This window comes from Cherax quadricarinatus, chromosome 39, assembly GCF_038502225.1.
Source record: "Cherax quadricarinatus isolate ZL_2023a chromosome 39, ASM3850222v1, whole genome shotgun sequence".
NCBI lineage: Eukaryota > Metazoa > Arthropoda > Malacostraca > Decapoda > Parastacidae > Cherax > Cherax quadricarinatus.
Genome location: NC_091330.1, coordinates 24,650,931 through 24,673,580, shown reverse-complemented (window position 1 = coordinate 24,673,580; position 22,650 = coordinate 24,650,931). Strand labels below are relative to the sequence as shown.

The following is a 22,650-nucleotide window of genomic DNA, read 5'->3' as shown; positions in this document are numbered from 1 at the left end:
AGTTATCGGCCATTAATTTGGCTATTGGCCATTTGGGAGGCGTCCATCCGCCGGCTGGGGCCGCTTGCGAGTCAGTTTGGCTTTGTCTCTGGGTAAGTGAGGAAGCTTCTGCTCATTCATCCAAACATTTTGCTATAATCCATTGTTTTTTGTGGTTATTGATTGAGTACAACTGCAAAATAAGCAACCATGGGCCCAAAGAAATACGTACATTACATAGTATATGTGAAAACATGCAATGTTTATATGAGATGCATATTTAATAATAATCACTGGTACATTAAATGTCTTATTTTATGTTAATATAGACATTTTCATTAATCCATCTATTACATCTTCTTCAAAATTATATAAGAAACATGTTGCATAGCATATAAACATGCAATGTTTGCTATACATGATGTATATTTAACCCTTTGACTGTCGCGGCCGTATATGTACGTCTTACGAGGTACCGTGTTTGACGTATATATACTCATAAATTCTAGCGGCTTCAAATCAAGCAGGAGAAAGCTGGTAGGCCCACATGTGAGAGAATGGGTCTGTGTGGTCAGTGTGCACCATATAAAAAAAATCCTGGAGCACACAGTGCATAATGAGAAAAAAAAACTCTGACCGTTTTTTTTTAATTAAAATGCCAACTTTGTGGTCTATTTTCGTATAGTATTTATGGTTTTATTCTCATTTTCTTGGTCTCATTTGACAGAATGGAAAACATATTATAGAAATAGAGGTGATTTTGATTGATTTTATTATAAAAAGAACCTAGAAATGGAGCTCAAAGTAGGGGAAATGTTTGATTTTTGCCAATGTTCAAAAGTAAACAAATGATGCCATTTTCCAATAAATGTCCAATTAGCCATTCTAATATGCAGTCACGAATGGGTTGATGTTATTTATACAATTATTACAGTATTGCAGTAGTCTGCATAATAGTAAGTCTTCTATTTTTTGTTTGAATAAAAATTCAAAATAGAAAGCAAGAATAATATCAGAGGGGACTGGAGATGTGACTGATGAACAAAGAAAATGTTATTTTAGAGCCAGGAATGTCTGCATTGTTCATTCTGGACCCTATTTTGAAATTGTCATATTTTTTAGTTTTCATGAAATTGGCCAAATTCCAAATTTCTGACCACATTATTAGGTAGTTGAAATCGGTAAATGGGCAGTTTCTTGTACTCAATCGATAGAAAAAATGGAGTTCTAAAGAAATAGCTATGAGTTTGGGCAACTGGAACAATGGAATTAGCTGAAAATAGGGCTCAAAGTTGGCGAAATCGCCGATTTGTAAACATCGCTGAGGTCGCTAACTTCGCGAGAGCATAATTCCGTCAGTTTTCCATCAAATTTTGTTTTTTTTGGTGTCATTACAATTGGGAAAAGATTCTCTATCATTTCATACGAAAAAATAATTTTTTTTTTTAAATTTTGCGACACCAGGAGACGCCTCAGGATTGGGGGTTGCGACAGTCAAAGGGTTAATAATCACTCTTTGCCACATTAAATGTCTTATTTTACATAAATATAGACATTTTCACTAATCCATCTATGATATTCTCTTCAAAATCATATAAGAAACATGTTACATATCATGTAGCATATAAACATAGCATATAAACATCCGTTAAATTTTTCGAATACCGGATTTATCGGATACCGATGGCATCGCAAACCGGGGGTCCACTGTATAAATAATGTCAACCTATTCATATTAGAATGGCTAGTCGGACACTTATTTGACAATGACATCATTTATTTACTCGAACATCGGCAAAAATCAAACATTTCTGCTACTTTGAGCTCAATTTCAAGATCCTTTTCATTGTGAAACCAATCAAAATCATCTTATTTCTGTAATATGTCTTCCATTCTATCAAATGAGACCAAAAAAATGAGAATACACCCATAAATACTATACGAAAATACAACTCAAAGTCGGGATTTTAATCCAAAAACATGGTCGGAGTTTTTTTTTCCCCCATTATGCACTGTGTGCTGCAGGAATTTTTTTATACTGTGCATATTGACCACACAGATCCATTCTCTCACATGTTGGCCTACCAGATTTCTCCCACTTGAATTGAAGCAGCTAGAATTTCAGAGTATAATTACTAAAAAATACTGGCTCGTAAGACGTATATATACATCAGAAACAGTCAAAGGGTTAAAGTGCAGGCATTGTCTTCCCATTTCCAGGACTCAAGTCCGGCTAATCGGTTTCCCTGAATCCAGGAGCTCATCAGGTTCCAAAAACCATTCGTCTCCAATCACTCCTATCTAACATGCTCACACTTGCTTGCTGGAAGTCCAAGCCCCTCACCCAAAAAAACCCTCCTTCACCCCCTCCCCCCAACCTTTTCGAGAACAACCCCTACCCCACCTTCCTTTCCCTACAGATTTATACGCTCTCCAAGTCATCCTACTTTGTTCCATTCTCTCTAAATGACCAAACCATCTGACTAATACTTTTAGTAACTCCACACCTCCTCCTAATTTCCACACTCCAAATTCTCTGCATATTATTTACACCACACACTGCCCTTAGACATGACATCTCTTCACTGCAGTGTTTACAACCTAAGCTTCACACCCACATAAGAGTGTTGGTACCACTATACTTTCAAACATTCCCTTCTTTGCTTCCATGGATAATGTTATACACACTAATGCCAGAAGTCAAATAATTAGTTTTGCACTGTAAACAAAAGAACTCGCATCCATAATTTATTAACAGTGCACCATGTCAAATACTGTATATGAAGTATTTTTACACATCTATAATACTGTGTATATATTAATGAAGAGCTGCATAATTATTCAACCTTATCTCAGTACCCAAAATTACTATGACAACTGTTTGATAATGTAACCTCGTTGCATTTCCTTGTATGAACTATGCACCTACTATTGCCATAAATATTCGATTCCAATAATTAAAAACAGATCATTTTAATGTCATATATGATGTCTGATGGCATAATGTGGAAGATCTTACTGTGAACATGAGGGCCAGTGGACCCACATATATGATCAAGCAGAAGAGGCCAATCATGAGCCAGGTGAAGATGCCACGAATCACCCAGTTCCTCCATCTGGGGGGGAGGAGAAAACAAATAAGGATTTACTGTGCCAGTAGTGCTTTTTCTGACACACACAAGCATGTTAAAACAATCACAATAAAATTAAAGTGAATGAGAGCACACCTAGAAGAAACGTTTCTATGGCTAATACACAGCACTGTGGTTTACACACAGCTTCTCGCTAACAGACAGCAATACACGTCTATTAACCCCTAAACGTATATATACGTTCACTCGCCTAGCGCCCCAAATTTTTTGAGAAAATTTTTTTTTTTTTAACCCTTTCAGGGTCGACAGGCAAACTCAGAGATTTGTTCTCAAGGTTGCCCAAATTTCAAAAACAAAAAAAAATAATTTTTTCTTATGAAAAGATAGAGAATCTTTTCCTGATCATAATGACACCAAAAGTATGAAATTTGATGGAAAACTTACGGAATTATGCTCTTGCGAAGTTAGCAGTCTCGACGATGTTTACGCATCAGCGATTTTGCCCACTTTGAGCCCTATTTTCGGCCAATTCTAGGGAACTTGTCGACAAAAATCATAACTATTTCGCTAGAACTCCATTTTGTCTATCGAATGAGTACAAGAAACCACCCATTTACCAATTTCAACTATCCAATACAGTGGTCAGAATTTAGAAATTTTGCCAATTTCACACAAATTCCAAAAGATGCCAATTTCTGAATAGGGTCCAGAATAAACAAGAAAGACATTTCTGGCACTAAAATAGCATTTTCTCTGTTCATTAGTCACGTCCCCATGCCCCTCTTACATTCTTTTGCTTTCCACTTTGAATTTTTATTCTCACAAAAAATAGAAGATTTACTGTTATACAGACTACTGCATTGGTGTAGAAATGGTATAAATAATATCAGCGCACTTGTGAAAGAATATTAGACTCACCAGTTGACGTGTAGTGGACACACAGCATGATTTGTTTACTTTTGAAATTTGGTAAAAATCGAACATTTCTGCTACTTTGAGTGCAATTTCAAGGTACTTTTCTTTGTAAAACCAGTCAATATCATCTCAGTTTCTGTAATATGTCTTCCATTCTATAAAATGAGACCAGGAAAACTAGAATACAACAATAAATACCATATGAAAATACAGTGCAAAGTCGCTGTTTTAATCCAAACACAGTCTAAGTTTTTTTTTTCTCATTACGCACTGTGCTGCAGGATTTTTTTATACTGCGCACACTGACCACATAGACCCATTCTTTCATATGTATGCCTACCAGCTTTCTCTCACTAGATTTGAGGGCGCTAGAATTTAGGAGTACTAGTACCTCAAAAACCCTGGTGCGTAAGCCGTACTAGTACGGCCGAAACCCTGAAAGGGTTAATAGGAAAAAAGAGCATATGGTACCCAGGCGTCCCCAATTATTTTAATGTGGTGCACAGTGAGTGCGCACACCCATTCTCTCATGTCTAGGTGACTCAGGCTTATCGTGGCAGTGTTGAATGAATGACAAAACGTATATATACGTTTGGGGCACTAAGCACATGAACGTATATATACGTTTGGACCATTTAAGAGTGGAGGACACAACCTCCTCAACAAGACCTTTGGACACTGGTGTTCCACAGGAAGCATCCATGGCCCCCTAATATTCCTTTTATACATCAATGACCTTATTAACTGTATTGCAGCTTAGACCTATTCTCTTGGGTGATAACAAAACTTTTGCCATCTCCTACCCAAATCTTGCATCACTCAACACTGTTAATGAAGTGCTCTTAAAAATTTCAACCTGGATGATTACTAATAAACTTAGTTAATATTGACAAAACCTTCTATATAATGACCAACTAAACATTATGATGATCAATAATCATAATGCTAAACATAATGAGGGAAAATTTCTAGGGCTGCACCTTGACAGCAACTTGAAATTCAACACCCATATCAAAAACACAAAGAAAGTATCAAAAACAGTTGGCATCCTCTCAAAAGGTACGTTATTATGTACCACATGCAGCACTACTTACATTACACTATTCACTGATCTACCTCATCTATGCAATTTGTGCCTGGGGATCCACAACAGAAAATCACCTTAAGCCAATAATAACCCAACAAAAAGCTGCAGTACAAATGATCACACAGTCCACTGCTAGACAACACATTCCCTCATTCATCAGAGACCTAAATCTACTCACTATACAAAACATTCACTCTTACTACTGTGCATCCTACATTTACAGAACCATAAGTTCTAATATTAATCCCAACCCAAAACACTTTCTTGATAATTGCAACAGGACCCACAGACAATTTTTTTTTTTTTTAACAAGTCGGCCGTCTCCCACCGAGGCAGGGTGACCCAAAAAGAAAGAAAATCCCCAAAAAGAAAATACTTTCATCATTCAACACTTTCACCTCACTCTCACACTGTTTTTGTAGAGGTGCCCAGAATACAACAGTTTAGAAGTATATATACATATAAAAATACACAATATATCCCTCCAAACTGCCAATATCTCAAACCCCTCCTTCAGAGTGCAGGCACTGTACTTCCCATTTCCAGGACTCAAGTCCAGTTATATAAAATAACCGGTTTCCCTGAATCCCTTCACTAAATATTACCCTGCTCACACTCCAACAGCTCGTCAGGTCCCAAATACCATTTGTCTCCATTCACTCCTATCTAACACGCACACGTACACTTGCTGGAAGTTCAAACCCTCTCGCCCACAACACCTTTACCCCCTCCCTCCAACCTTTTCGAGGATGACCCCTACCCCGCCTTCCTTCCCCTACAGACATAATACTAGGCACAAAAATCTGACATACCCTGTGTCTGGCTAAATCTCTGTAAAAAAAAATAATGCACATAAAAGAGCCCAAAATCTGGAACTCGCTGCCAGAAATCTCCAGAAGATATATATGAGATAACTGTAGTAGGTTGGTAGACAGCAACCACCCAGGGAAGTACTACCGTCCTGCCAAATGACTGTGAAACAAAAACCTGTAACTGTTTTGCATGATGGTAGGATTGCTGGTTTCTTTTTCTGTCTCATAAACACGCTAGATAACAGGGATATCTTGCTTCTCCTACTTACACTTTGGTCACACTTCACAGACACGCACATGCATATATATATATACATACATCTAGGTTTTTCTCCTTTTTCTAAATAGCTCTTGTTCTTTTTTATTTCTTCTATTGTCCATGGGGAAGTGGAAAAGAATCTTTCCTCCGTAAGCCATGCGTGTCGTATGAGGCGACTAAAATGCCGGGAGCAATGGGCTAGTAACCCCTTCTCCTGTATACATTTACTAAAAAAGAGAAGAAGAAAAACTTTATAAAACTGGGATGCTTAAATGTGCGTGGATGTAGTGCGGATGACAAGAAACAGACGATTGCTGATGTTATGAATGAAAAGAAGTTGGATGTCCTGGCTCTAAGCGAAACAAAGCTGAAGGGGGTAGGAGAGTTTCAGTGGGGGGAAATAAATGGGATTAAATCTGGAGTATCTGAGAGAGTTAGAGCAAAGGAAGGGGTAGCAGTAATGTTAAATGATCAGTTATGGAAGGAGAAAAGAGAATATGAATGTGTAAATTCAAGAATTATGTGGATTAAAGTAAAGGTTGGATGCGAGAAGTGGGTCATAATAAGCGTGTATGCACCTGGAGAAGAGAGGAATGCAGAGGAGAGAGAGAGATTTTGGGAGATGTTAAGTGAATGATATGATGTAGGGCGAAATGACAGTAGTTTGTTGGATTATGTATTGGTAGATAAAAGACTGTTGAGTAGACTTCAGGATGTACATGTTTATAGAGGGGCCACAGATATATCAGATCACTTTCTAGTTGTAGCTACACTGAGAGTAAAAGGTAGATGGGATACAAGGAGAATAGAAGCATCAGGGAAGAGAGAGGTGAAGGTTCATAAACTAAAAGAGGAGGCAGTTAGGGTAAGATATAAACAGCTATTGGAGGATAGATGGGCTAATGAGAGCATAGGCAATGGGGTCGAAGAGGTATGGGGTAGGTTTAAAAATGTAGTGTTAGAGTGTTCAGCAGAAGTTTGTGGTTACAGGAAAGTGGGTGCAGGAGGGAAGAGGAGCGATTGGTGGAATGATGATGTAAAGAGAGTAGTAAGGGAGAAAAAGTTAGCATATGAGAAGTTTTTACAAAGTAGAAGTGATGCAAGGAGGGAAGAGTATATGGAGAAAAAGAGAGAGGTTAAGAGAGTGGTGAAGCAATGTAAAAAGAGAGCAAATGAGAGAGTGGGTGAGATGTTATCAACAAATTTTGTTGAAAATAAGAAAAAGTTTTGGAGTGAGATTAACAAGTTAAGAAAGCCTAGAGAACAAATGGATTTGTCAGTTAAAAATAGGAGAGGAGAGTTATTAAATGGAGAGTTAGAGGTATTGGGAAGATGGAGGGAATATTTTGAGGAATTGTTAAATGTTGATGAAGATAGGGAAGCTGTGATTTCGTGTATAGGGCAAGGAGGAATAACATCTTGTAGTAGTGAGGAAGAGCCAGTTGTGAGTGTGGGGGAAGTTCGTGAGGCAGTAGGTAAAATGAAAGGGGGTAAGGCAGCTGGGATTGATGGGATAAAGATAGAAATGTTAAAAGCAGGTGGGGATATAGTTTTGGAGTGGTTGGTGCAATTATTTAATAAATGTATGGAAGAGGGTAAGGTACCTAGGGATTGGCAGAGAGCATGCATAGTTCCTTTGTATAAAGGCAAAGGGGATAAAAGAGAGTGCAAAAATTATAGGGGGATAAGTCTGTTGAGTGTACCTGGTAAAGTGTATGGTAGAGTTATAATTGAAAGAATTAAGAGTAAGACGGAGAATAGGATAGCAGATGAACAAGGAGGCTTTAGGAAAGGTAGGGGGTGTGTGGACCAGGTGTTTACAGTGAAACATATAAGTGAACAGTATTTAGATAAGGCTAAAGAGGTCTTTGTGGCATTTATGGATTTGGAAAAGGCGTATGACAGGGTGGATAGGGGGGCAATGTGGCAGATGTTGCAAGTGTATGGTGTAGGAGGTAGGTTACTGAAAGCAGTGAAGAGTTTTTATGAGGATAGTGAGGCTCAAGTTAGAGTATGTAGGAAAGAGGGAAATTTTTTCCCAGTAAAAGTAGGCCTTAGACAAGGATGTGTGATGTCACCGTGGTTGTTTAATATATTTATAGATGGGGTTGTAAGAGAAATAAATGCGAGGGTCTTGGCAAGAGGCGTGGAGTTAAAAGATAAAGAATCACACACAAAGTGGGAGTTGTCACAGCTGCTCTTTGCTGATGACACTGTGCTCTTGGGAGATTCTGAAGAGAAGCTGCAGAGATTGGTGGATGAATTTGGTAGGGTGTGCAAAAGAAGAAAATTAAAGGTGAATACAGGAAAGAGTAAGGTTATGAGGATAACAAAAAGATTAGGTGATGAAAGATTGAATATCAGATTGGAGGGAGAGAGTATGGAGGAGGTGAACGTATTCAGATATTTGGGAGTGGACGTGTCAGCGGATGGGTCTATGAAAGATGAGGTGAATCATAGAATTGATGAGGGAAAAAGAGTGAGTGGTGCACTTAGGAGTCTGTGGAGACAAAGAACTTTGTCCTTGGAGGCAAAGAGGGGAATGTATGAGAGTATAGTTTTACCAACGCTCTTATATGGGTGTGAAGCGTGGGTGATGAATGTTGCAGCGAGGAGAAGGCTGGAGGCAGTGGAGATGTCATGTCTGAGGGCAATGTGTGGTGTGAATATAATGCAGAGAATTCGTAGTTTGGAAGTTAGGAGGAGGTGCGGGATTACCAAAACTGTTGTCCAGAGGGCTGAGGAAGGGTTGTTGAGGTGGTTCGGACATGTAGAGAGAATGGAGCGAAACAGAATGACTTCAAGAGTGTATCAGTCTGTAGTGGAAGGAAGGCGGGGTAGGGGTCGGCCTAGGAAGGGTTGGAGGGAGGGGGTAAAGGAGGTTTTGTGTGCGAGGGGCTTGGACTTCCAGCAGGCATGCGTGAGCGTGTTTGATAGGAGTGAATGGAGACAAATGGTTTTTAATACTTGACGTGCTGTTGGAGTGTGAGCAAAGTAACATTTATGAAGGGATTCAGGGAAACCGGCAGGCCGGACTTGAGTCCTGGAGATGGGAAGTACAGTGCCTGCACTCTGAAGGAGGGGTGTTAATGTTGCAGTTTAAAAACTGTAGTGTAAAGCACCCTTCTGGCAAGACAGTGATGGAGTGAATGATGGTGAAAGTTTTTCTTTTTCGGGCCACCCTGCCTTGGTGGGAATCGGCCAGTGTGATAATAAAAAAAAAATAATAACTATACAGTGGACCCCCAGTTCGCGAAGTCATCGGTAACAGATAAATTCGGTATCTGAAGCATTATATCGCAAAAAATTTGCCTCGGTTCCCGTTACAAAACCCTGTACATGATACAATTCGTACGAGACGTGTCCACATGTGGCCTGAACTGCCCCGTGTGTGCCAGTGTTTACAAGCCAGCCAGTGTGCGCGCATCTAAGGATACATTTGGTACATTCCACATTATCACTGTTTTTTGGTGCTTGTTTCTGCAAAATAAGTCACCATGGGCCCCAAGAAAACTTCTAATGCCAACCCATAGAGACCAAGGGTGCTAATGACTATTGAAATGAAGAAAGAGATAATTGCAAAGTATGAAAGTGGAGTGCGTGTGTCGGACCTGGCCAAGTTGTATAGTAAATCCCAATCAACCATCTCTACTATAGTGACCAGGAAAATGGCAATCAAGGAAGCTGTTCTTGCAAAAGGTGCAACTGTGATTACAAAACAGCGATCGCAAGTGTTAGAAAATGTTGAGAGACTGTTATTGGTGTGGATAAATGAAAAACAGATAGCTGGAGATAGCATCTCTCAAGCGATCTTTTATGAAAAGGCTAGGCAGTTGCATGAGGATTTAATTAGAAAAATGCCTGCAACTAGTGGTATGTGAGTGAATTTAACCCCTTGACTGTCGCAACCCCCAATCCTGAGGTGTCTCCTGGTGTCGCAAAATTTCAAAAAAAAAAAAAATTATTTTTTCTTGTGAAATGATAGAAAATCTTTTCCCGATTGTAATGACACCAAAAAAAAAATGAAATTTGATGAAAAACTGACTGAATTATGCTCTCGCGAAGTTAGCGACCTCAGCGATATTTACAAATCGGCGATTTCGCCCACATTGAGCCCTATTTTCGGCTAATTCCGTTGTTCCAGTCGACGAAACTCATAGCTATTTCTTTAGAACTCCATTTTTTCTATCGACTGAGTACAAGAAACTGCCCATTTACTGATTTCAACTACCCAATAATGTGGTCAGAAATTTGCAATTTGGCCAATTTCACGAAAATTAAAAAATATGACAATTTCAAAATAAGGTCTGGAATGAGCAATGCAGACATTCCTGGCTCTAAAATAACATTTTCTTTGTTCATCAGTCACATTTCCAGGCCCCTCTGATATTAGTCTTGCTTTCTATTTTGAATTTTTATTCAAACAAAAAATAGAAGACTTACTATTATGCAGACTACTGCAATACTGTAATAATTGTAATAACATCAACCCATTCATGACTGCATATTAGAATGGCTAGTTGGACATTTATTGGACAATGACATCATTTGTTTACTTTTGAACATTGGCAAAAATCAAACATTTCCCCTACTTTGAGCTCCATTTCCAGGTTCTTTTTATAGTAAAATCAATCAAAATTACCTCTATTTCTATAATATGTTTTCCATTCTATCAAATGAGACCAAGAAAATGAGAATACAACCATAAATACTATACGAAAATAGACCACAAAGTTGGCATTTTAATAAAAAAAAAAACGGTCGGAGATTTTTTTTCTCATTATGCACTGCGTGCTCCAGGATTTTTTTTATATGGTGCACACTGACCACACAGACCCATTCTCTCACATGTGGGCCTACCAGCTTTCTCCTGCTTGATTTGAAGCCACTAGAATTTATGAGTATATATACGTCAAACACGGTACCTCATAAGACGTATATATACGGCCGCGACAGTCAAAGGGTTAAGGCCAGCAAAGGTTGATTTGAAAGATTTAAGAATCGTAGTGGCATACATAGTGTGATTAGGCATGGTGAGGCTGCCAGTTCGGACCAAAAAGCAGCTGACAAATATGTGCATGAATTCAAGGAGTACATAGAGGCTGAAGGATTGAAACCTGAACAAGTGTTTAATTGTGACGAAACAGGCCTGTTTTGGAAGAAATTGCCAAGTAGGACTTACATTACTCAGGAGGAAAAGGCACTCCCAGGACATAAGCCTATGAAACACAGGCTTACTCAGTTGATGTGTGCCAATGCTAGTGGTGATTGCAAAGTGAAGCCTTTATTGGTGTATCACTCAGAAACTCCCAGAGCGTTCTGGCAAAAGAACATCCTCAAGGCTAATTTGTGTGTGCTGTGGAGGGCAAACACTAAGGCATGGGTCACTAGGGACTTTTTCTATGACTGGTTGCACCATGCATTTGCCCCCACTGTGAAAAATTACCTAATTGAAAAGAAATTAGACCTTAAGTGCCTCCTGGTGTTAGACAATGCCCCTGGTCATCCTACAGACTTGGCAGAGCGACTTTGTGGGGACATGAGCTTCATTAAGGTCAAGTTTTTGCCTCCTAATACCACTCCTCTCCTGCAGCCCATGGACCAGCAGATCATTTCCAACTTCAAGAAACTGTACACAAAAGCTATGTTTGAAAGGTGCTTTGAAGTGACCACAGATACTCTATTGACTCTAAAGGAGTTTTGGAAGGATCACTTTAACCCCTTCAGGGTCCAGGGCCAAAATCTGAAGTGGTGCTCCAGTGTCCAAGAAATTTTGAAAAAAAAAAAAAAAAAAAAAAAAAATTTTCTTACAGAATTAAAGAGCATATTTTTGTGAAGGTAATAAGACAAAAAAAAAAATTCTGATCAGTACTTACCGAGATACAGTGCCAAGAAGTTTGTCCAAAATGATGTGGTGGCGGCAACATCGACGAATTCCACATACGCGCATTACTTTATTTAGCGGTTTTTGTAGTTTTTTCTTTTCCAATTTTTTTCTTTTCCTACTAACATTTGGGGCCTGAGAGACCAATACTGTATATAATGTATATATATAAACTCACTGTATTGAACACAATAACTGCACTAGAGTTATTATCACATTATTGTTTACCACTGTTGTTTATTACAATAAACGTGCACAAATCTTGTATAATACTAATGTTCTATCATATATTTACATATTTACAATCACTGGACATGGTTTTAGAGCTGCTGGAGCTTGTGGAACTCCTTGAAACAAGGCACCATGCACAGAGGTACCTTACATTCCTCCCACACATAAACCAAGTGTCTTTGCATCTTTGTCGCCATCATTTTGTTTGTGCACAGACGATGCATCTCTTCTGAGCAAATTTCTTCTGAGTTGAAGGAAGCTGTATTATGAAATGATCACCTTCCCTCCTCAAACGCTTGGGTATATCCTGATTAATTCGAGGACCTTGTTGTATAGCAGGTGTTCTTACCTGGTACTTCATTATGAGTTGTCTGACAACAGACAAACAAAATTCACCATACGGTGGTCTGTTGCCAGTCTTTATTTGGTACATATTATATGCATTGAGCATTGAAATGTCCATGAGATGGAAGAAAAGTTTTATGTACCACTTGTAACTCTTACGAACACAATCAACAAAACCAATCTACATGTCACATTTGTCAACCAAGCGCATGTTTTGTGTATAATCAATCACTGTCACTGGTTTTCGAATATGTTCATTAGTCACTCGATCAACTTTGCCACTGTCTTGCATTTCATTACGGTGAATGGTTGTCAACAATGTGACATCTCGTTTGTCATGCCACCTTAATGCCATGATGTATTGGCAGTAAACACCTGCACGTCATCACCATGAGCACCTGCATTGAGCCTGAGCATATGTTTACGATTAGAACGCACTGTGCCACACACATCTGTCTTGTTCACTCGCATGAAATCACTGAGTAATGGGCTTGTGTACCAGTTATCGGTATATAATGTATGCCCCTTACCAAGATAAGGTGCCATCATGTTTCTCACTACGTCACCTGAGATACCCAATAACATCTTGGTATCTTTCAATGTTTTACTTCCCATGTATACAACAATATCCAACACCAGACCACTGTCACAGTCACAGAGTACAAACAGTTTTATACCAAAGCGTTTCTTCTTGCTCGGTATATACTGCTTGAATGACAGTCTACCTTTGAACAAAATCAAAGACTCGTCAATTACAAGATTCTTGAATGGATAAAAGTATATGCTGAACTTTTGTTTGAGATACATAAAAACATTTCTAATCTTGTATAACCTGTCACTTCTGTCAGGCCTGGTTTTGTCAGAGAAGTGCAACATATGTAACAGTAAGATAAACCTGTTCACTGGGATGATTTCACTGAAGACCGGGGTAGAAATTAGCCGATCTGTGGACCAGTATGCTTTTATATTATGCTTATAGACATGAGGCATAAGCATTATTGTTGCAAAAAGCAAATACATTTCTGCAACAGTCGTCTCTTTCCACCTGTGTAGTCTTGACTGTGGTGATATGATCGTATTTGCCATGGTGTACTCAAAATACTTATTACTTTCCCTGACAATAGTTTCCATCAATGGCTGGTCAAAGAATAATTCAAAGAATTTCAGTTCATTGGTCGTGGTTCCATGGGGACAAGTAGGTAGAATTCAACTTTGAGAGTCATCAAAGTGGTGGGGCTTGGGAACAAAATTGGGATTTTGCTGCCAATCCCAGATACGGTTTGCTGGTGGATACTGGACATCATAGGCTGGTTGTGCTTGTGGTTGTGGTGGGATGGTGGCTGACGCTCCGCTTTGTCCTTGAACTGAGGAGTCAGCAGCGTGGGTCCCAGCCTGGGCTGGCGAGTCACGCATGGCGGTGCCACTACCATCACCACTACCACCATCTACTGATGCCTGTGGTCTATCCATGCCAAGTGTAGCCACATCATCCTCACTATCACTATCTAAACCTGGTGTAGGGCCACGGGATGTACTCCGGGATGTACTCCATCCCCTGGGCACAGCATAGGGTACACTACCCGAGTGCATGCGGCGGCGTACATGCCGACGCTTCACTGGTGAATATGATTCCTCACTATCACTACTCGAATGATCGTCATGCGCAATAAAATCACAATCCACTTCACTATCATCATCATTACTGAAGTCAGAGGCCTGGCCACGCGAAAATATTAGTTTTCTCTTGTGTTGAGGCACAACCGACCATGAGTCACGAGTGCCCACACCAGAGGTAGAAGGTTGAGGATCGTCAGGGTTTTCTGCACTATTATCGATATCCTGGTCATTCCTTTCGGTCACTAACTGATCAAAGCCATAGAATTCGTCTTCATTTCCACTTCCATCAGTGTCAGAACAATCAGATAGGAAGAGGAGAGTCCCAATTTTCCGAGGAGTGAGAGCTGACTTGCGACGAGGCATGGTGAACAAGGGTAACTGAGCCGGCGTTCCCACAATGCTATGCGGGCGCCTAGATTTTTTGTTTATGGCGCACACCCACCACGCAGACCCATTCTCTCACATGTAGGCCTATGAGCGCTTTCGCGCTAAATTTGACGGCGCTAGAATTTTGGCATAGATCTACGGTTTGGACACTCAACGTGAAGCCGTAGATCTACGGGATGGACCCTGAAAGGGTTAATATCCTCAATTGTGTAAACCTTATAGGTAAGGCTTGGGAGGGAGTGACTAAGAGGACCTTGAACTCTGCTTGGAAGAAACTGTGGCCAGAATGTGTAGACAAAAGGGATTTTGAAGGGTTTGACACTAACCCTGGGAATCCTATGCCAGTTGAGGAATCCATTGTGGCATTGGGAAAGTCCTTGCGGTTGGAGGTTAGTGGGGAGGATGTGGAAGAGTTGGTGGAGGAGGACAATGATGAACTAACCACTGATGAGCTGCTAGATCATCTTCAACAGCAAGAGGCCAGACCTGAGGAAACTGCTTCGCAGGAGGGGATAGAGAAATTGACAAAGTTGCCTACTTCAAAAATTAAGGAAATGTGTGCAAAGTGGCTTGAACTGCAAACCTTTTTTGATGAAAATCACCCTGACACAGCTACTGCAAGCCGTGTTGGCAACCTGTACACTGACAATGTTGTGAACCACTTTAGGAAAGTCATAAAGGAACGAGAGGTACAGGCCTCTATGGACAGATATATTGTGCGACAGAAGTCCAGTGACTCTCAAGCTGGTCCTAGTGGCATTAAAAGAAGAAGGGAAGTAACCCCAGAAAAGGACTTGCTACCTCAAGTCCTAATGGAGGGGGATTCCCCTTCTAAACATTAAAAACTTCAACACACTCCCCTCCTCCCATCCCATCAATCATCACCAGATCTTCATTAAAGGTAAGTGTCAATTACAGTGGTCCCTCGTTTTTCGTAATTAATCCGTTCCTAGAGCCATTACTATAAACGAAATTTACGATTTACGAATCAATTTTCCCCATAAGAATAATGTAAATACAATTAATCCGTTCCTGAAACCCAGAAGTATTAAAACAAAAAAATTTTTAACATGAAATATACATGTAGTACATAAACAATACAATGGGAAATGATGAATGAAACATTAACAGCATAACACTTACCTTTATTGGAGATTCTTCTTAGTGTATGGGAGACTGGAAGAGGAGAGAGAGTGGATTGTTTATAGTTTGGAAGGGGAATCCCCTTCCATCAACACCTCAGGTACCATTTGCTTTTCTGGGGTTGCTTCTCTTCTCTGTTTCTTAATGCCACTAGGACCACCTTGAGAGTCACTGGAGTCCTGTCTCACAAAATAACTGTGGAGAGAGCTCTGTTTCTGGCGTCTCTTTAACACTTCCCTAAAATGGCCCAAGACTTTGTCACTATACATGTTGCCAACCTGGCTTGCAACAACCTTGTTAGGGTGATGTTTCTCCATAAAGCTTTCCATCTTACCCCACACAGTAAAAATCTCTTTAATTTCTGAAGAAGGCACCTTCTTCCATCTCTCTTCCTCCTCCTCTGCAGCAAGATTCTGAGCTGTGATGTGTTGCTCTTCCTGCTGAAGCTCTTGCAGCTCCTCAGTGGTGAGCTCTTCATTGTGGTCTTCCACCAATTCTTCCACATCCTCCAAACTCACATCCAACCCCATGGAACTCCCCAGTGCCACAATTGATTTTACAACAGACATAGGCTCATTAGGGTCAGTCCCAAATCCTTCAAAATCCCTCTTGTCGACACAATCTGGCCACAATTTTCTCCAGGCAGAGTTCAAAGTCCTGGTAGTCACTCCCTCCCAAGCCATACCTATAAGGGTTATGCAGTGGAGGATGCTGAAGTGTTCTCTCCAAAATTCCCTTAGGGTCAAGTGAGTGTCTGTGGTCACAGTCAAGCACCTGTGAAACATTGCTTTTGTGTAGAGTTTTTTAAAGTTTGCAATAACCTGCTGGTCCATGGGCTGGAGGAGAGGAGTGGTATTCGGGGGCAAGAACTTTACTGTGATGAACCCAAACTCCTCGAAAATTAGGTCATCCAAGTTTGGAGGATGAGCAGGTGCATTGTCCATTACTAGCACGCACTTGAGATCCAATTTCTTTTCCAGGAGATACTCCTTCACACTAGGGCCAAACACTTCATTGAACCACTCGACGAAAATTTCCCTCGTGACCCATGCCTTACTATTAGATTTCCAAAACACACACAATTTACTCTTCATAACATTGTTTTTCCTGAACACTCTGGGATTTTCAAAATGGTACACTAGTAATGGCTTCACTTTGAAATCCCCACTAGCATTAGCACAGAACATTAGCGTCAGCCTGTCTTTCATAGGCTTGTGTCCTGGCATTGCCTTTTCCTCTTGTGTAATGAAGGTCCTTTTTGGCATTTTCTTCCAAAAGAGGCCTGTTTTGTCACAATTGAACACTTGTTCAGGTTTCAGTCCTTCAGCCTCTATGTACTCCTGGAATTCATGCACATATTTTTCAGCCGCCTTGTGGTCCGAACTGGCAGCCTCACCATGCCTTACCACACTGTGTATGCCAGTACGGTTCTTAAATCTCTCAAACCAGCCTTTGCTGGCCTTAAATTCACTCACTTCACCACTATTTGCAGGCAATTTCTTTACCAAATCTTCATGCAACTGCCTAGCCTTTTCACAAATAATCGAAGTCATAAGAGTATCTCCTGCTAATTGTTTCTCATTTATCCACACCAAACCATACCCTGGCCGAAGAGCCAGAAACGAATAGGCACAGATAAGAAGGGAGGCTCAGCGACGATATGAAAATGACAAAGCATCGAAAGTCAAGTCTGACCCAAATCTGTTGTATAGCCACATCGGGAGAAAAACAACAGTCAAGGGCCAGGTAGTCAGATTGAGGAAGGATGATGGGGAGTTTGCAAGAAACGACCAAGAGGTACACAAGGAGCTCAACATGAGATTTAAAGTACATATTTACAGTGGAAACCGGTAGGACTCCAGGAAATCAAAACAGGGAGGTACACCAACAAGTGCTGGATGAGATACACATAACCGAGGAGGAGGTGAAGAAGCTGCTATGTGAACTTGATACCTCAAAGGCAGTGGGATTAGACATCTCTCAATGGGTCCTTAGAGAGGGAGCAGAGATGCTGTGTGTGCCACTAACAAAGATCTTAAACACATCCATTGAAACTGGGCAACTCCCTGAGGTATGGAAGATGGCAAATGTAGTCCTAATTTTTTAAAAAGGAGACAGACACGAGACATTAAACTACAGACCTCTGTCACTAACATGTATACCACAAATAGGCGAGTACACACACACACACACACACACACACACACACACACACACACACACGTATGTGCACATGCATGCACAAAGCTGCCACAAGGTGTGAATCTTTTTAATGCATATAGGTTAGTACATGTAGTGCATATACTGTAAGGAGTGAATGCACCTAGGTGTAGAAAGATAAAGAGAATGACACTGACAAAGGCAGTGAGAGAGCCCAAGAGAGAGAGAGATAGAGACAGACAGAAAGATGCAGTGATATAGGGACACACAGAAAAAGACATACTGGAACAGAGGCACAGAGATAGATACCCAGAGATACAAAGACATATACAGGGACAGACACAGAGATTGAGAAACAAACACAGCTGAGAAACAGAGAAAGAAGCAGACAGACAAGACACAAAAAAGGCTGGCAGTTACAGCCTGGTTGATCAAGCCCTCATCCACAATGATTCCTGGTCATAGACCAGGCTGCTAGGGCACTGAGCCCCTAGAGAACCCTCCAGGTAGACAGACAAGAGACAGACACAGTGACAGACATGATAAAATGACAGGGATAGACTAAGAAAGAGAGACACTGAGACAAAGACATGAAGACAAAGACAAAGAAAGGCAAAGTCAGAGATAAGAGACAAACACAAGATAGAAAAATACAAACAGAAACATACACAGAGAGAGAGAGAGAGAGAGAGAGAGAGAGAGAGAGAGAGAGAGAGAGACAGACAGACAGATAGATAGATCTGCGACTGCTTGACAGAATAGAGAACAGAGCAAGACTTCTCATCTCTCGCCTGGACCAATCCTAGATAGATCTGTCATTTCAGCAGTGCCTTCAACACAAGAGGGATGTGGGTGGCATTACTGTTATGTACAAGGCCAATATTGTCAAAGTACCACACTCGGATCCACTTCGAGGACAGCATGAAGCAAGCTTCTATACCACAAGACAGGCAGAAAGCAGCAACTTCACTCTGGCTGTACCCTTCTCCAGAACATCACTTCATCTGAGATCATTTATCCCCAGGATGACTCAAGTATGGAACACATTCATGCAGCATTATGATGTCAACGAGATAGTCAGTTGAGCAGATGAAAATGCTGGCCCACAGATGGCTCCGACTTCATCCTGTTCCATAACTTGTATGTTTCATAACAATAAAAATGCTTTCAAATGAGCTGATGTAGGTAACAGTTCTTAGCTTGTCAATACAGTTAGGAATCCTTAACCCTTAAACTGTCCAAACGTAGGTCGACGTTTTATTTTTCATTCCTATAAATTTCGCACAATAGGCTCGAGTCGCCTAGACATGAAAGAATGGGTCTGTGCACTCTGTGCGCACTATTAAAAAAATCTAGGAGCCCTTAGTACCTTGTGGGAGCACCAGTTCAATTGAGCACCAGCTAGAGCAAACAGCGTGGCAAACACCAGGGATTCACTGATGCCATGTCGCATTAACACTCCCACTGTAACCCTTTCGGAGTCCAAAGGCCAAATTTCAAAGTGTGCACCAGTGTCCAAGAATTTTCAAAAAATAATTTTGTTATTTTTTCTTATGAAATGGTAGAGAATCTTTCTCTGAAGGTAATAAAACAAAAAGTATGAAATTTGATGGAAAATTGACGAAATTATGCTCTCACAAATTTTGATGTGTCAGCAATGTTCACGAATCGGCGATTTTGCCGACTTTGACTCCCATTTTAGGCCAATTACATTATTCCAGTCGACCAAATTCTTAGCTATTTCACTAGTGTTACTTCTATTCTATCAATTGAACACAAGAATTCGCCAAGTCAACTGTTTTAACTACAAAATAAAGTGATCGGAAATTGGTAATTTGACCAATTTAATCCAAAGTTCAAAATAGTCCAGATTAAGCAATGCAGGCATTCCTGGCACTAAACTAACATTTCCTCTGTTCAATTAGTTACGTTTTCAGGCTTTACTAATGAATTCCATTTTGATTTTTTATTCACATAATGAATTTTTATTCAAACTAAAAAATAGAAGATTTACTCTTATGCAATATTGTAATAACTGTATAAATAATATCACTACATTTGTGAATGTATATTAGACCCACCAGCAGGCGTGTATTAGACGTGTGAGGTCATTTGTTTACTCTTGAACATCGGCAAAAATTTAACACTTCCACTACTCTGAGCTCAGTTTCATGCCATTTCCAGTACTAAAACCAATCAAAATCATCTCTATTTCTGTAATATATCTTCCATTCTATCAAATGAGACCAAGAAATCGCAAATACAACTATAAAAACATACAAAAAAAACACTGCAAAGTTGCTATTTTAATCGAAAATTACGGTCTCGGTTTTTTCTCTCATGCACTGTGTGCTGCAGGATTTGTTTTATATGGTGCACACATACCACATAGATGTATTCTCTCATATCTAGGCCAAAATTTACCGCTCACAGCTTATCAGAGTGAGCTGAGCTCATGATGTAGATCTACGGTTTGGACCCTCAACGTAAAGCTGTAAATCTACGGCACGGACCCTCAAAGGGTTAAGAGGAAAGTAAAAATAGGTTAGATAAATACATGAGTGAGTGTGGGTGGGTGTGAGTTGGACCTGACTAGCTTGTGCTACTAGGTCTGATGTCATGCTCCTTCCTTCAATGGATGTGACCTGACTAGGCAGGTCATTGGTCTAAGCCAGGGGGAGGGTGACATGTACCCGCATTGCATGCATGGTCCAGTAGACCTGCTGCAGTATTCCTTCTTTCTTAAGTTCTTAAGTATTCGGCAGGCTGGCTGGCTGGCTTGCTTTGGCTCTCTCTCTGTCTATATCTCTGTCTATATTTCTGTCTATATCTGTCTATATATCTATATCTCTACATCTGTCTATCTATATCTGTCTCACATGTAGACATAAGTACAATTATACATGGTGTAAATTACCTAGAATAATCCAAAAATTCCAGACAAAGATAGACAGAAAGATAGATAGACAGAAACATGTCTGTGTGTATCAGTGAAAACAAATAAAGCCAGAGTTCCCCCGAGCACTCATTTATCAAATGTCACCGAGCTGATAACAGATGTCATTACACAATTCTTCAAGGAGTGTGATATACATATACTCCACACAGATAAATAAACAGAGACAACACATGTTTGTGTGTGTAACAGTGATAACAAATACAGCGAGGGTTAGCTGGAGCAGTGGGTATTTATCAAATGTCACTGGGCTGTCAACAGTATAGGGATGCCTTTCATAACAACATGCTTCAAGGTATACTCCAGGGTATCTAAAACATTGCTGGAACCTATAAATACTTTGTGTATATTTCTAGACAATAGTAAATAACCCAAGCAGGTGTAAATGTTCACCTGTCAATGTGAATGTGACTATTTGAGTGCTATTTAGGTACCTAATATTAGTGTCAGAACAAAGATTGGCTATGAAATTACAAGAACTATTATAAACTGTAATTATCAGAACATAAAAAATATATAAATTAAAATAAAAACGAGAAAAAAAGTTATATTGGCAACACTAATGCAAGAAGCAGGAGTCGATGTTGCTGACAAGTGAGCATCCAGAGCCAACTTCAGTCTTATATCTTGGTAAGTACTAACCCTAAAATCTCTTTTTAACACTTAACCCTTTCAGGGTCCACAGGCCCTCTCAGAGACTTGTTCTCAGGGTCCCCCAAATTTCAAGAAAAAAAAAATTATTTTTTCTTATGAAAAGATAGAGAATCTTTTCCCGATCATAATGACACCAAAAGTATGAAATTTGATGGAAAACTTACAGAATTATGCTTGCATGAAGTTAGCGGTTTTGACGATGTTCACGCATCGACGATTTTGCCCACTTTGAGCCCTATTTTCGGCCAATTCCAGTGTGTACTTGTTGACAAAAATCATAACTATTTCGCTAGAACTCCATTTTGTCTTTGGAATGAGTACAAGAAACCACCCATTTACCGATTTCAGCTATCCAATACAGTGGTCAGAATCTAGCAATTTTGCCAATTTCACACAAATTTCAAAAGATGCCAATTTCCGAATAGGGTCCAGAATAAACAAGAAAGACATTCCTGGCACTAAAATAACATTTCCTCTGTTCATTACTCACGTCCCCACGCCCCTCTTACATTCTTTTGCTTTCCATTTTGAATTTTTATTCTCACAAAAAATAGAAGATTTACTGCTATGCAGACTACTGCATTAGTGTAGAAATGGTATAAATAATATCGGCGCACTTGTGAAAGAATATCAGACTCACCAGTTGACGTGTATTAGATGCTTAGCATGATTTGTTTACTTTTGAACTTTGGTAAAAATCAAACATTTCTGCTATTTTGAGCTTAATTTCCAGGTACTTTTCATTGTAAAACCAGTCAAAAGCATCTCAATTTCTGTAATATGTCTTCCATTCTATCAAATGAGAATAGGAAAACTAGAATACAATAATAAATACCATACAAAAATACAGTGTAAAGTCACCGTTTTAATCCAAAAACACGGTCAAAGTTTTTTTTTTCTCATTACGCACTGTGTGTTGCAGGATTTTTTTTATACCACGCACACTGACCACACAGACCCATTCTTTCAAAGGTAGGCCTACCAGCTTTCTCTCACTAGATTTGAAGGCGCTAGAATTTATGAGTACTAGTACGTCAAGGACCCTGGCACGTAAGCTGTACAGTGGACCCCCGCATAACGATATTAATCCGTTCATGAGAGCTCATTGCTATGCGAAATTATCGTTATG

At 39.9% G+C, this 22,650-nt stretch overlaps 1 protein-coding gene across 3 annotated transcripts in view; it reads right to left on the bottom strand.

Moving 5' to 3' along the window:
- Cds (CDP-diacylglycerol synthase) overlaps positions 1-22,650 on the bottom strand; it is a 194,793-nt gene that overhangs the window by 123,656 nt on the left and 48,487 nt on the right. For all 3 annotated transcript variants that reach the window (XM_070092531.1, XM_070092534.1, XM_070092532.1), the window contains exon 3: positions 2,999-3,095. In XM_070092531.1, the coding sequence (XP_069948632.1) occupies positions 2,999-3,095 (97 nt within the window). The remainder of the gene's footprint in view (positions 1-2,998; positions 3,096-22,650) is intronic.